General features: G+C 35.8%; 1 protein-coding gene across 1 annotated transcript in view; it reads left to right on the top strand.

Annotated features, from left to right (window-relative positions):
• Positions 1-16,941, top strand: part of LOC129274174 (sushi, von Willebrand factor type A, EGF and pentraxin domain-containing protein 1-like) — an 84,619-nt gene that overhangs the window by 62,543 nt on the left and 5,135 nt on the right. Inside the window, exons 42-53 of the mRNA XM_064108260.1 lie at positions 174-370; positions 1,373-1,546; positions 2,441-2,677; positions 4,081-4,251; positions 5,500-5,706; positions 7,677-7,843; positions 9,987-10,068; positions 10,905-11,081; positions 12,606-12,779; positions 14,174-14,347; positions 15,572-15,748; positions 16,123-16,284. Coding sequence (XP_063964330.1) covers positions 174-370; positions 1,373-1,546; positions 2,441-2,677; positions 4,081-4,251; positions 5,500-5,706; positions 7,677-7,843; positions 9,987-10,068; positions 10,905-11,081; positions 12,606-12,779; positions 14,174-14,347; positions 15,572-15,748; positions 16,123-16,284 — 2,099 coding nt within the window. The remainder of the gene's footprint in view (positions 1-173; positions 371-1,372; positions 1,547-2,440; positions 2,678-4,080; positions 4,252-5,499; positions 5,707-7,676; positions 7,844-9,986; positions 10,069-10,904; positions 11,082-12,605; positions 12,780-14,173; positions 14,348-15,571; positions 15,749-16,122; positions 16,285-16,941) is intronic.

Here is a 16,941-nt window from a genome sequence, read left to right as displayed (position 1 = left end):
GAATTCAAATTTGTATATAGCTTCAACTAAGATATATGATTTTATCTTGGTGTCATGAGGTCTGAATATCAACTGGTTTAACTTCCCTGGGCAAATTGTCATTAATTATAGTGATATATCATATTGCTTTTATGATCAATAGAGTACAAATTCTTCAATTTTCCCCTTTTAAGTCGGAATCATTCATCTGATGGACTCTCGATTTGTGATGGCCGTTGGCATCATCTGTTGCTTGTATTTATCCGCACTGGAAGATGGTTGGTTCTCTTCGATGGTTCTGAGGTTATGAGTGGAGGTGGCGATGTGTCTCAGCATAGTCTTTCAGGAAAACTGCAGCTTGATGTTGGAGCAAATGAGCTGGACGAGGAGGGTATGAAATTCCAATAAATGAAACTTTGCTTGCAATAGAATGTAATTCTTGCAATTCTAATGGTACAAGAATTACCATGATTTAGCTATGTGGCAATGAAAGCAAATAATATGAAATTATACTCATAGGTGAAATAAATCTTAAACTTTCTCGTAATCAAAACAAGATGGTGTTTCAATACTTGCACTTGCAACGTATGAATTTTAATGATTATTGAACCCTTAACCATTCTTGCAGTAGAGAGGGAGTGCCTATTTTCTTCCATGGGCAATCGGAAGCTACGTATAGGTCAGTAATAAATGCATATAAACAATGCAATATCTTGTTTTGGGGCAGTAATACACTGTAAAAACTGTGGTGTTAAAACTGACACCAGTTGGTGTTAATAGAGGACCACACCCTGAGGTGTTAGAATTACACTCTAGAGATTGAACATAACACCAAATAGTGTAAATGTAACAGCCAAAGGTGTTGTAATAACACTTATGGGTGTAAAACTAACACCACTAATTTAACACCGGTGTAAAACAACTGGTGTGGTCCTCTATGTACACCGGTTAACACCACATTTTTTGCTGTGTACTTTACTGTGGACACGATAAGTTCACCATGATTTCTTTTTAAACTCATTTCAGTTTTTTTTTCCATAAGCAGGTAACTGTGTGCTGAAACAACAAACACGTGTTTCCTTCACCAAACATACTGGGAAAAAGTGTTCCACAGTGTGTCCCACAGGATTGATTAGCGTGGAACACAAGGAGAAATTACCTTTACTTTGTTAAATATGAGTCATTTCACAGACCACGAGGTGAACAGTCTGTGGATACTCACAGTGTAGGGGAGCCCACACTGTGAATCATCTCCACACTGTTAATTTGAATATCTTAACAGTGTGAATCACATTTCCACTGTGTAAACACACTGCGAGCATACTGTATGACACTGTTCTTTTCATAGGGAAGATAAGGCACAGAACATTTTCTTTTGTTCATTTGGTCATAGATTCCATTTTCATAACTGGAATCAATGTATGGAGTGGATATATACCAGAGGATGTGTTAACGAGAATCAAATCGGAGTGTTTGCCACAGCTGTATGGGAACATTATTTCATGGACGAACTTTGACTCTCATCAGGATTTTCCTACAACTGCAGTGACCCCTTCAGTGTGTGATGGTAAGGGTAACATTTTTAGATATGTCCCTAATAGTTATTTTTTCTATTGACTGGAGAGAACAATATTTTTTATGGCTCTGTGCATATAGATGTCGGTATTGTTGTCACTAATGTAGGCTGCGACGGAAAATTTACCAAACAGCTACTTTAGGATCAAGTTTTAACAGTACTAGTATTCGCCATTTGTTAAGGTCAGTGCAGATAATGGTAATTCTTATTCAACGATGTTACAGAAGTGTTCATTATACCGAGATTCAGAATAAAAAATAAATAAAATCTCAAAAAATCGCCAATGTCATGAACGAAAATGCGTGGGACACAAACCGTCGTATATGTCCTGACAAAGTGTCTATAAAGTCAAAATCCAATAAGAGTTGGAGTAAATATGGTAAAATTCAGTGAATTATATAGTATATAATACACACACACACACATATATATATATATAGTGTGTGATGATAAGTTTACTTCTACCAATCGCTGTTGAGTTGTGAATATTGTGAATATTATATATATATATATATATATATATATATATATATATATATATATATATATATATATATATATATATATATATATATATATATGCGTGTGTGTGGGTGTGTGTGAGTATATATATATATATTATATAACATGATTACTGTTTTCTAAGACTTCTGTCATATGAACTCTTCCCATTCGATGCTTCTTGAGGAGACAATCTGCTTCCGACACAGCTCAACGACTAGTCCAAAGTGGGAGAGAAAGTAAAACGAATACACAGTGTTTTATGGGGGGTGTAATCTAAATTCACCAGCACTAATGAATAAATAGATAGAATAGGATTCAACATTTACTGATAAAAGACTGTCTTGATTTTCCTGGTATTCTTCACCGATGTTCTCTGTTTAGATACTGATGAATGCGAAGACCTGAATCCCTGCCTGAATGGAGCAACTTGTGTGGACAAACTCCGTTCTTATACCTGCACGTGCCTTATAGATTATACAGGGGTAAACTGTGAAAGATTCATAGAGTTATGCAACACTGATAGCTGTGAGCATGGAGGAACATGCACAACCATGAATGGGACTATTCATTGTTCATGTCCTGATAGATATTTAGGAGAGCTTTGTGAGCATGAAATAAGTAAGTTCATTTAGATATTGATAATGAAAATGAAATCTTCGATGAGTGCATTGTGTACAAAAGGCCTTGAACTTAATTTCTAATTCGAACATTTTTTTTTAGATAATGAAATAAATAGAACAAATTTATGAAGTATGTTCGTTATCACCACACGTGCCCCCCCCCCCCTTCTATAATTATTTTGATACAAGCTAAATGTTGTTTGGGTATTTCTGAGTTTCTAAGTGTCGATCATTCTGCAAAGACAGAAATAAAGGTAAGGTGTTTGGTTCATTCCTCACTGAAGCATTGTACACTTGCACATAATGATTCTAAAGGCTTGGTCAAAACTTTTACGTCTAATTGTGATCCGCACTTGCTTTATAAGGCGCAAAGCCGATGAAGGACATGCAATGTGGCTCGCCATGCATCTCCGTTCTGTGATCTGAGCCAAAGTTAGTACAGAATCGTTACGTTGCAAACGCAGGTCCGTTCTCTTTCATTAAAGCGCAGGAGTATAATGCAAAACGTGAATAGGACATGAAAAATAAAAGTATGTGGGTAGTATTGGGAACGTGTTCATAAAAACGCCATTGAGACGCCCTGCCATCGTTCCTCCTGTACGTATTTCTTACGTCAAACGCACAAGCCAATAGAGGAGGTCATTTGAATATTGACCTTAGAATTATGCATACGAACAGCAAATGCAGGTTTCCGAGTCGAGTCCACATGTCAGGTTTAAATGGCATGTGAACAGCGGTCTCAATACGAGGCAATGCACCAATTAATGCGTATCTCTTCCGCAGGCACGGCTGTAATCATGGCCCTGGCCCCAGGGAAGCGGGGGTGCTGATTTTCCTGGGGGTGCTGCGTGTATTCTCCATAGCCAGCACCCCCTAGAATTCTGGAAGGTATCAATAATAATAATAATAATAATAATAATAATAATATAGGGTATTTATATTGCGCACATATCCACCTTGTTAGGTGCTCAAGACGCTCCTATATTACCCGGCTAAGCTAGGCATTCATAGCGCACACAGCTTTTTAAGGAATTACTTCCTACCGGTACCTATTTACCTCACCTGGGTTGAGTGCAGCACATTGTGGTTCAGTTTCTTGCAGTAGGAAATTACGCCATGGCTGGGATTCGAACCCACGACCCTCTGTTTCAAAGTCCGAAGACTAATCCACTGGGCCACAACGCTCCACAATGGAAAATTTTAACTAAAATTACCTTAATTTTGTAGTGAAACTTTTTGTCAACTTTACATCAGCATCCCCAGTAAAAAAATCATTCCCAGGGCCCTGGCTATTATTGGTCAATTCCTTTGCAAGTAGATCGATTGAATTACTTTAAGCGAATGTATATTTCATGTTGCTTTGAAGTCCAAATTAATGATGTTTGTAATTTCCTCCTTTAGTTGATGGTGGTTGGAGTGACTGGTTGCCATGGAGTACGTGTAGCGCATCTTGTGAAGGTGGAACTCGAAACTCTTCAAGGGAGTGTACTAACCCACCACCTAATGAATATGGACAACCTTGTACTGGAGAAAGTGCTAAAGAAGAGATTTGCAACGTTCAAGACTGTCCTGGTAAAAAAAAATCTGTCGACCTATATCTATTGTTCAGAGTGATTTTACTTTACACAATCCTTAAAGAGGAATGAAACCTTTGGAACAAGTAGGCTTGTGTCGAAACAGAAAAATCAAAGAATAAGAACAAAGAAAGTTTGAGAAAAATCGGACAAATAATGAGAAAGTTATGAGCATTTGAATATTGCAATCGCTAATGCTATGGAGATCCTCCCATTGGCAATGCGACAAGGATGTGTGATGTCACATGTGAACAACTTTCCCATTGATGGACTATAAAATACCCTAAAAATGTTTCTTTTTATTTTTCTTATAGTGATACAAACACTTTATCCATGATGTATTCTTTAAAAATCTGTATTACATGCCCTCCTATAGAAAGAACACGTGATCTACTGATATATGTGATTATAAGAGGCAATTTAAGTGAAATATACACTAAAGTAATGGGGAGAGTTATTCACAAGTGACATCACACATCTTTGTCGCAATGCCAATTTGAGGATCTCCATAGCATTAGTGATTGCAATATTCAAATGCTCATAACTTTCTCATTATTTGTCCGATTTTTCTCAAACTTTCGTTGATCTGTTTCTTTGATTTTTCTGTTTTCACACAAGCTATCTTGTTTCAAAGGTTTCATTCTCCTTTAAGAATCTGGTTCGCACTAAATATCCGTTCTGAAAACCGACTTGGAAAGATCAAAATAACTTTATAACACTTAATCAGTCCAAACTTCAATATCTTGCCAATCAAAGTTCTAAACACTGGTTTGAAAATAGTTATAGTAATTATACATGTATAGGCTATTTTGAGCCTCCCCGTCGGAATAAACAAGATGAAAGCGAATTCAATCCCAAATCGCAGTAAAATTTTTAACAACATCTCTTTCCATCGGTTGTGATTTTAGATAAATTTGTACCTGACTTCCACCACAGGCCCTGCAGCAAGGCAGAATTCTCATTTTATTGTCCCTAGCATCATACTTCAAATAAGATGATCTTCCTATTAGAGATACATGCGTACACGCGCGACGAACCCGGAGATGGACAGAGGACGTGGCGACGTTCCCCTCCCAAGAAATATGAAATGTCTACAGCTATCAATGGGATAGGTAGTCCCAACCCCCCCCCCCCCCCATCTTGACTGAATATCTCATGAAACAGCCATACATGCACGCACACCATGTATATTTGAATGTAAATTCATTTGGTTAAGACAAGTTTATTTTCTCCATTATTTGCAAAGGTTGCCTTCACCTTCAAAACCCCCTGAATGGTTCAGTGAGTTGTTGGAGTAAAGGAGAAACAAGACAATGTACTGTTCAGTGCGATTCACCCGACCTTGGCTTTGTTCAGCCGCCGTTAGAATTGTATTCCTGTGGTCCAGAGACAGATTATAAATGGGATCACGAAGATGATGACAACCGTAGAGCCATTCTGCCTGCTTGCAGGGGTATGTTTATCATATAGATATATATGTCTATATATATATATATATATACACATACATTATTTGTGTATATATATGTATATATATATATTTATATATATATATGTATATATATATATATATATATATACATAGGGGAAATAAATTCGAATGAACACTACCACAACGTTATGTTCAGTATTTTTATCAGAAAAATGGCAAATTATTTGTTGCTGACTAATCCTCAGTGAAGATTTTATAGGAGTTTCGCCAATGCTTTTTGATGCTGGGCATATAAAAGATACATATATCTGTCCCTTAACCCTAAACTGACCGGGGGGGTTGAATCAACCCCCCCCCCCCCTCCTCAACATTTTTTGCGATCATTTCGCCGCGCGAAATTTTTTTACCGAGCCACTCACCGAGTTTATACTTTCAAGTCTCGCACATGTTTTGAGACCAAATTTGCGACGCCCGGGTACGCGGTTCCGAAATTACGCAACATTTTGTAAGTGCATGTCAGACCAAAACTTGTTCCAAAACGTGATTTTGTGTACAAAGTCAATGCAAATTGAGTTTTCTCATCTTATTCATAAAGATATGATTATTTTTGCTTTAAACAGCTAAAATCAATTGATTTTAGCATAATTATGCTTAAAAAAGGTTGTGCAATAAATCTGGTGAAAAAAACAAAGAAAAACAAAAGGTTGAAAAACAAGGAAATAGATAAGAAATTCATAAAACAATAAAATACATAAGAAATTGATTTCCAAACCGAAGTTTTTTTCCATTGCGATTGTTAAGAATGCTACAATGAATATTTTTACCAAAAATTAGCATTCTAGAAGCTTTATTTAGTGAATTACAGCAAAAGTATGATTTATGCATAAATTAGCATAATTAATTCATATAAAATAAAATCTCATTATTTTGGAAAATGTAACCATACAGCCTTGTAGATTACATCGCACACTACCAGCGTGCAAATTTTTGCGGCGCTCGCGTGATCGGCGGCCGAGATCTCAGGGGGGTTGAATCAACCCCCCCCCCCCCCCCCCCCGGCCACAGAACGGCCAAAAAAGCCCGGCCGAGTTAGGGTTAAGCTTTGTTCAGTCAACCGTGAACTCTGAGATAAAGGAGAGTATATACTGAATGAGCTTGTTTTGCTACAGAAATAATATTCCAACATTAATGCCAATGGGGCTAACTATATATTTGTTACCAATCTCAATTTCCAGTAGTCGTGTTTATTCCTACTTATAAGTTTTCAAAATAAAGAGAACAATTGTCGTGTGTATCCATACAATTTGCTCAAAAATTTGGAGAATAGTTGAGAAAAGGTTGCAAAATACTTTCATAAATATATGCAAATAAACTGAATTAAAACTAACGATGAACATGATGAAAATACCTTTCTAGGATTATGTGTTCATGCTTTCAGTATGGTTGATTTAGTACTATATAGTATCGCATCTTCTCAACCTTGTGTAATGAATAATAAAAGAAACAAGTCTTCTAACCAGTTAAAATATTCGGGGGGAAAAATGGAAGGCTTTGACTATTCGAAGTTACATTTCAATTTGTTAGATAAAATTAATCCTGTAGGCATATTTGTCAGTATTTTGGCACAAAATGAGGAGGGGAGACGAGATATGGCGGATTGAGAAAAAAAATGACATTTTTAATAACAAAATAATTGGGGATAGATTTGGATATAATGTTCAGGAAAGAGTGCAATTTTTACTTTTTTCCTTCTTTCCCTTCCATTTTTTAAAACCAGTATTGGGTAAAATGGGAACATGCATGTTGGTTGGGTAAAAAATACCCAACCCAATATTTTGTAAATTTTACGCAATGGTGCGTTGAAATAGCCCAATATGGGGTAAAAACAAAATACCCAGCAAACATGCATGTTCCCTTTTTACCCAATATTGGGTAAAATTTTACTCAGTGTTTTAAAAGTGTAATTGTATCTTATGTTTGAAATTTCTCAGAAACAATACCTCCTGTTTCCTCAAATGCCCATGCCGACTTGCTTTACCCTTCTGCAACTTGTGCTTCACAAGCTGAAGAAGAAAACATTCGAGAAATCGCCGGTTCTAATATTTTGGATAATATTCGTGCTAGTGGTTGCAAGAACTGTGCTGTGTCCAATTTAAAGGTTCGTATGGTTCAATTCAGTTCAATTATTTTATTCCATTTCCATTCAGAATAAAATACAAAGTAATATAAATCAGATTCAATTTTACAGACAGTAGAAAATTGAGCACAAACGAGTATGGTGTCGGTAATAAAGCTAAAATTTCTGTTGTAAAAATCGAACAATATAGTTTTTCAAATATTCAGTCTGTAAAGTCAATGGTGCATGCAAGAACGACAAGTACACACGATGCAACTTGAATTATGTATTTTATTAATGCTTTGATTGCAATGTCAATATTTAGGGGGAAGGGGTCGGGGGCATTTATTATTGCATATGCACACCTCCCCGCCCCCCCCCCCACAAAAAAAGGGGAGATAAATCTATATATGTATTTGTGTTATGTGAATGAGGGTGTCCTGACGAGTCATAGTATTGTGTTCTTTCAAAAATGAAAAATGTTCACCTATCATCTCTGCAAAAATAGATACTATACGCGACTATGCGCAACAATTAGGAAAAGGGGTGTATGTCCCGTAAAGGGAGAAATAATTGTCCTTGGCTCTCTAATATTTTTACTCTTTGCTAAATGTTCTTCACATTTATTTCACTATAATTAAAATGTGGTCGCTCTTATTAAATTTTATTACCTGTAGTGACGTTTCGAATGTTTTTAGATAAAATGAATAAAAACTGATTCATGAAGAAATAGGATTTTCAGGTTTTAATTCCTTTCCTTTTCATGAAAGATAAGAGAAGGGTATCGAAATGAGAGATATGTGTTATTTACCTCAGTATTACCCCTGTATTTTTTTTTAATAGTTACGTAGCTCCCATACATAGAGTATACAGTTTCGGTGATCTGATAAATAGTTTGGTATCAATATCTTATAGGCTGCATATCACGATATCTCGTTCTCGCGACAACAGAAGAACCGATTAAGAGATTAACATTGGTTAGTGCGCGCATATCATAGTGACTCTTATTTATCTGGATTATTTTACCTAGGGAAGTTTATGAATGTAGGCATGTTATGCCTCTGTATTCAGTTCTAGGTTTTTTCTCCTCAAGATGGCTGGCTCACTTCCGGGAACAGGGCTTTTGTAGTCATATATTATTGGCTCATTTTTCCAGCATCTATCCAGGGCAGCTTCAAAACTGTTCACACTTTGGGCAGTGACAACTTCATTATTTAGGCTATTCCATACCTTACGTATTCTAACATAAAAAGAATTCCTATATTTCTGGGTCTTTGTCCTTGGTATGAACAATTTTTTACTGTGACCTCTGATATGTTCACTATATTTTTCTTCTAGATTAAGTTTTGTACATTGATCATAATTATTAAAGTGTTTATATGTTTCAATCCTATCACCCCTAACTCTTCGATACGCCAGAGTTGGGATTTAACCGTTTAAGTCGTTGTGGATAGGAAAGCTTCCTTAATTCAGGGACTAATTGTGTTGCCCTTCTTTGTACGTTCTCTAATGAATGTATATGTTTTTTTTCAGTACGGGGTTCCACACAGCATGGGCATGCTCAACTTGTGGTCGGACAAGCGACTTATACAACAATGCAAAGTTATTTTTGTCTAGATATACAAAAGTTCGTCTGATCAAGCCCATAAGCCTGTTGGACTTGTTTATCTTCGATTGCATGTGCTCTTCAAATCTGAGTTTATCATCAATCACAACACCCAAGTCCCTTTCGGAGGTGACATGTTCAAGCGCATCATTCATTAAAGTGTATGCAAAAGCTTCCTGCCGGTCCTGCGTGTTACCAATAGAGAGTACACTACATTTCTTGGGGTTGAATTTCAGCAGCCATTTTTCTGACCAGCATTTCAGATGGTCAAGATCTCTCTGGAGTGAATTGCAATCATTCTGATCTCTTATATACTTGAAAAGCTTGGTATCATCAGCAAAAAGATAAACATTACTTTCAGTAACAACATCTGGGAGATCATTGATATAACAAAAACTAACTCATTTTTATTATTATTTTGCATTTCTTTCTTTTTATTATCCATTCATACATGTATTTTAATAATCCATTTATTTGGTGGCGGGGTGGTTGTGTGAATGATTACTTATAATGTGTTTGCATGAAATCTGCTCCCCATTTTATGTAAGAGGATTTTATTAATTTGTAATCAATATCAAGGTCAAAAATTGCGGTCTATCAAGGAAGCGATCGGTTGTAACATCTCCAATCACTGTTTCTGTCGTTATGGATCTCAACAACAGTGAGTAACAGATATTAAAGTTCACACATGCACTTTTATTTTTTCCGATGAGAGTAGATATCCATCATATCCATAGAACTGTCTGTACCTTTTTTTATTTGCCTTTTCGCTTTGTATCCCTGACGAAGACGTAAGATTTACGTCAAAAATTTGGACTTGGAAACAAACTTTGTTGGAACTACAATGCATTACCTCTTTGTCTCTTTTACACACACATACACACTCCCACACACACACACACACACATATAAATATATCAAAAGCCCTGATGAAGACCCGTTAAAATGTCGAAAGCTTGTTTTTTTTTTAAGGAGAGTGAACCATACTTGATACGTCCCGAAGCCTCTTTCTTTCTCGTCATAAATATATACCACTTTTTTATACCCGACCCTTGACTTCTGTTAACCGCTCACTGACTCACGTATAGTATACAATTTATACTTAGAATTATGTATGTATATTTCTGCCAATCAACTGTATTCAATTGCGAGAAGCTTGGGGGTGGGTTATATCAAACAAATACTGTTGTTGTTGTTGTGCGACTTTCAGCAGTTGGGACACACCATTGCGCCCCCCCCCCCAAAAAAAAAAGGGGGGGGGAATGTTGCCCTAAATTTTTTAATTTAAAAAAATCCATATGCCGCCAGTGACCTTGGAAGGCCGTTGATAACCCGCCAAGGGCAACGGAGAAAAGAACCACTTTTTTCATATATGTATGAATGTTAATCCCCATTCATTATGTGTGTCAGATTTGGTTTATTGATAGCTATTTACTTTATTGGAGATGTTTACAAATGAACTGAAGGAGTCTTACTTCCTTCGTGACTATTCCCCAGTTACCGAGGATGAATCTCTCGTCGAATTTGGCAGCAACCTCGAACAGCGTTTACAGAATGGATCATTTGCAATGGAGGTAGATGGCCAGGTCATAGAAGCTGACGTAAACCGAAGTGGTGGTGTGGCGATCATTACTTGTCCGTTTGGAACTGGTCTGACACTGGAGGGAAGATGCGGTAGGTCATGAAAATCACTAAGCACCTTTCTTTTGTTATGTGATTTTAATTAATCAGAATATATGATAGTGTTGATAGATTATGTAATTAGCCAATTTATTAGTCATTTGTAACCATAATGCAAGAAATAAATGTATAGTGAACTAGATGTTGATTCATCGTGAGGACAATTTAGGTGGTCTGTCATCATTTTTTCATTTGATATTGAATAATGTAACATAAAATTGAATAATGTAATATGAAATGAAATAATAAAAATGATTAATGATGAATAATAATACACTATGATAAACTTATTTATATAGCACAAAAACTATGTGCATATAATCCGCTACAGTTAAAAATGGCAAGAAAATGTTTCAAACAAAAGAGATACGTCCTTAGTCTGCTGTTGATAGTGTTGATAATGTTGATACTGATAATTATGATTACAGTTATTATGATGATGATTGTGATAGTGATGGTATTGCTTGATGATAATCAGTCAGTTTTTCCAAATTTTACTTTTCAATTAAAAAAATAGAGTACATCTTTAGTTCGATCCTTGGTGATGATGATGGTTGGATTATACCGTTGTTGATTGCGATCATGGTGATAATGATATGATACTCGTAAAAGACAGGAAGGAATATATCAATAGCTTGTTGAAAATGAGTTTTGCTCATAAAAAATACAAAGTGAAAAAAAAACTAAATGCAGTTTTTTTAAATTTTCACTATACCATTCGTCATAAAATATAATCGGAAGGTCGGAAAAAAAATAAAGAGATGAATCAAGGATCCTCGCTTGACAAGGCAGATGCATCATCCATTCGTCTAAAATATTCCCTATAGAGGCTACACAAAGACAGAAAATGAGAATCTCGAATTAAATTTTGCCAGTGAAATATGGACATGATCTCACCATGTGATAAAAATATCGAGGCAATGTTGCTGAAAGCTTAGAATCCCAGCTACACTCTACTCAAAGCTCAATGAAAACGAATAAGAAATAGCGAATATACTGCTCGTGAAATACAGGAATGTAGAAACCAGATTTGAGAAAAATTCATCTCTTGACCCTATCAGATTATGATTTTTATGATGATGCGTTATTAAACGAAAATGGCATTAATTCAGAGACACTACTGCCTCAGCTATAGCATATTGAGAATTGGGCGTATATATAGACTAATATTTACGGAGTTAGAGTCAAATATGCATTTAAACAAATATGACATCATCATACGTGAACAATGACCAATTAATTACTTTAATTAAAACAATGAATATCACAAACAAATTTTAAGAAGGTGTTAATTGACTACTTGCTCCAACTATCCAGGCCATCATTTCTTGTATCAATTTATCAATAATCTTACGGTGTAGGTATGAGCTATGTTTACTTTACCCTTGTACGTTAAGCAGTTTCCAAAACCCTACTGAATTATCATTATGAAGACTTGTTTTAAGAAGCATTTTTTTGGGCATTGACAACTCGTTGAAAGTAGTTTTGTTTTAAATTTTATTTTCTTTTACCAACTAGTTGTGTGCCCGGCTGGTACTTATCATTACGTGCTGCCAAACACAACTGAAGCGGTGTGTGGGTATTGTCCATTACACACCTACCAGAATCAAGATGGCCAAGGTAATTGTATTCCGTGCCCTTCAGGATTGATAACAAATGATCCAGGAGCTGATGACATCCACTTCTGTATAGGTAGGTTCATGACGAACCGTAGAGCATGTATATACCGTATGGTGTCTGTTTAAAAAAAAATTGCTTTTGGCAGTCATAACTTCGTCGTTTAAAAAACAAACGGCTATTTTTCTTTAATAACAGTATGTTTTTTAAATAACTGCTTTTCATAAAAATTGTGGACCTTGCTTTTTAAAGTTCCTCATCCACGCATCAATTACGACCAGCGACAAAGTCTCGCAATTTTCATGTTTCAGCAGCTGAAATAAAAGGGGTACGCCAGGCGAAAAATTATATGGTTTGAAGACATAAAGAAAAATCAGACAAACAAAACACTCAAACAAGGAATAACTATTATTAAGATAGAATTGGCAACTTATTTAATCCATTAGATATTCATTGCTGCAACTTGTTTTATTATACGGGAGACATATCGTTCACAGGTGTACAGAAATATGGAATGATTATGATTTGATTTGATTTGATTTGATTTGATTTATTCCCACATTTCAAAACAAAAACAAAGTATATACAAGTATAATATATAAAAAATTCAATATTACATAATAGGCAAATGTTTTTTTTTACATAAGGAATAATGTACATAAATCATTATAAAATATCAACTGTACTGTGAAAATTATATCTATATATACATTTCCTTTAATTACTGAACATATATATATAGAAATGTGGGAGACCTCCATCTTAAGCTTGGAGCTTGAAAGTGATGGAGGCCTCGAAAGGAAAGGGGATAGAAACCAGACTGTATAGTGCAATAATTTCATGTAATAACACATAGAGGGGGAAATGGGGACATGACTTGATCAGCCAACCTATTCAGGACCACGTGCATATAATTGTTTTAACAAAATATTTCTTAACTTCCAAATTTTATTAGTGTCAGTATTTGTTATTAGATTTTCATGAAATTTTCGACATTTTGTTCGGTCAATTTTACTGTATTTATTTAGATGTATTTTTTTTTCTACCCCGGAAAAAAAATCATTATCTAGGACAAAACAATCACCCGAAATGGTGATTGTTTTGCTCACCACCACCCTCCCCCTCCCCTGTACTGGTCTAATGATATACCAATGAAAGAACCATATGACGATCATTAACATCAGTGACTTTGTAATTGACGTTGCTCTGTTTTTTTAGGTTAATAATCCCTTGGTTTTTGACCGGGCATGGTCTCGTATTTTCACTAGCGCATAATCATAAACATTATAAAACAATTTTAGCTCATTGTGACATTTATGTTGCACGAAAAGACTGACAAGATTTTCCAGGTACGCCACTGATGATGACGATTCAGTTATTATGTATGAAATACCTAATAAACTCACTTTTCTTTCTATGTGTTTATTCATAAGATAGCAATGATATTTTGATATTCTTATTTGTTAAAGAACCATGTCCAATTGGTCATTACCAAGATGTCTGGGCTGATTCTAATGAGACGGTGTGTATCCAGTGTCCTTATGATTCCTATCAAAATAAAACTGGAAAGGAAAGCTGTGTACCCTGCCCTGATAAGTATGTAACTCGGGAACAAGGATCAACAAGCTCGTCTGATTGCGTCGGTGAGTTAACCTATTTACTCCTGAATTCTGTGATTCCCATATGCTTTGTGGAGTGATCACCCGGTTCCAGTAGGCAATGGGTTAACATTTTACTTCATTCTTGATGAAGTATTTAGTTTTTTTTCGCATTTGATTCTGCCATTCTTGGCTTGTGCCAGTGTGAGGCGTTGTGCCCCAGTGGACTAGCCTTCTGACTTTGAAACAGATGGTCGTTGGTTCGAATCCCAGCCATGGCGTCATTTCTTTGGCAGGAAATTCACGCATATATAATTGTGCTGCATTTGACTCAATTGTGGTTAATGGGTATCTGGTAGGAATTTATTCCTTGAAAGGCTTCCGCACCGTAAAAGGCTATCAAGTTAAAGCCACTGTAATAATATCCAAGACCTTGGAAGGACGTTTTATCATAGCCTAATATGTGGTATGCACTACAAGAACTGCATTAATATTACTTAGATGGACGTGATATATTCCAACATTTGTTGTGAAAATGTTAAATTAAATTTAAACGTAACAAGATCAAGTGTAAATTGAACGGTATGCTTAACAGTATTACTTCCAAGCTTCCTATCATTAATGACTCCAGGAAATGGCACAAACACCCAAATCAGGGTGTGAAAATGTTTTTTAATAGTTGATATCATTTTCTATCGAGGGTAATTACTTTCTTCAAACAGTTTCGGAATACTATTCCTCATGTCAATGTAACATTAATTCAATCACTAAGTACTCATATCCTTTACAAAAACAGTTCAAATAGTAGCTCCCAAATGGCAACATCAGAGATTATAAAAACTTGTAAATGTAATCTAGGTCAAGGGATTTTTACCGGTATCGGGAAAATCTTATGCCGATTATGCTAGAAAATGGTTCTGAAAAGGTGTCACTTTATTTAGTGCAAGAGTTTTGTGGAGATTGAAACGAAAATTCAAGCGAAAAACGCGAGATGAAAAGGACATCAAAATGCTACAGGAACCTGCATAGTACCACACTTTACTCTTTGCTTGCCAAAATATGATTTTTTTTTTTCCGACGAAAAGTCAAGTTTCATGTTAGGGATGTCATATTTTCAAGACCATGAAGATATTGAATAGTTTGGGGATTAGTGACCCTGATCAAAATAAGGTCATGCGCGAAATATGGACTCAAGGCAAATCATGGTGTATTTTTTATTGATTTGTACAACATTAATATGAAGATATTGTCACCTTTCTTGCGTTCTAGCTCTGTGTAATGCTGGGCATTATGTTGATCTTTCAAACGAGACCAATCCACAATGTCCTCCTTGTCCACTCAACACATTTATTGATCTTGATTTGCATCAAGAACAAGAATGTTCGCCATGTCCGCAAGGAATGATAACCACACAGAATGGAAGTTCTCAAAGTACTGACTGCCTCGGTAAGTGTAATGCATATACATCTACTATAGGGGACATTGTAAGAACTATTTGATAGAGGTCATGAACAGGACTAAACTTCAAATAATTCAAGCCCGTAACGAGAGCACTACTTTATAATAAACTGATCCGAAAAAGAAAAACACAAGCTGACTTTTTTTTATATAAATACCTGCTTGCCCGAAAAGGGGACAATTTGAAGATTGCTTGTACGAGTTCATCATGAACTGGATATCTTACCAAACAACAAATAACACGATCGCATTATCATACCGCTGAAAGGGTAACATTTGAGGACTGTTTGCGGGATATGATTCCCACTATTTGAATAAATGAGAGATTTTGCTAAATCTGTTCTTCTGTTTCTTTGATACAGTTGTGTGTTGGCCAGGGACCTATTTAGAAAGTTCCACATGCGTACCATGTCCTTTAAACACCTACCAGGACCAGATCAGTCATCGTGGAGGTTCATGCATCAATTGTACTGGAGATCTTGTTACTTTCCACGAGGGTTCAGAAAACCAACAAGACTGTGAAGGTAATTATATTTATTCGAAGGTTCATTACTCCCTTTTTTCAGCTCAAGAATCTGCTTTGAAATTCTATTGTTAAGTTAGATATTATAATACCAACATACTTATCTAGCGCATATCACTGCCAAATACGTCTTTGAAGAAGACAGAAAGAGCAAGGAAAAGGGAGAAAATTTCTGGCAATTATGGCACTAACTCATTCAAAATACATTTTGAATAGGTATATTTTCAAGTTGCTTTAAACTCAGGTGTAGAAGAGTTATTTACATAATGATGGGCTGGTATTCCAAAGTGAAGTGGCAGCATACATGGGTAAAGGATCGTTCTCCATAAAACTTGTCTGAAAAATATGACAATGTAAAAGATCCTGAGCTGATCTAAAATTGTGAGGTGATACATATTATAAGATATTTTGGAGCCATTGCATGGAGACACAAACGAAACATATAACTGTGTATCATCAGCATTATACATGCAAGATAATCCATTACACCTAATCACATCATATAGGGGACATGAGAACATGGTAAATAAAACCGGACCTATCACCGAGCCTTGGGGTACACATGTATGAGGCACGTGAACTGAAGACTCTGACTCATTTACTCTTTGTTGTCTATGTATGATTCAAACAACATATACATGCCAGTTGTCTCAATTCT

Source organism: Lytechinus pictus, chromosome 13 (assembly GCF_037042905.1).
Source record: "Lytechinus pictus isolate F3 Inbred chromosome 13, Lp3.0, whole genome shotgun sequence".
Lineage (NCBI taxonomy): Eukaryota > Metazoa > Echinodermata > Echinoidea > Temnopleuroida > Toxopneustidae > Lytechinus > Lytechinus pictus.
The sequence above is the reverse complement of the archived record's forward strand: the minus strand, read 5'-3'. Positions and strand labels throughout refer to the sequence as shown.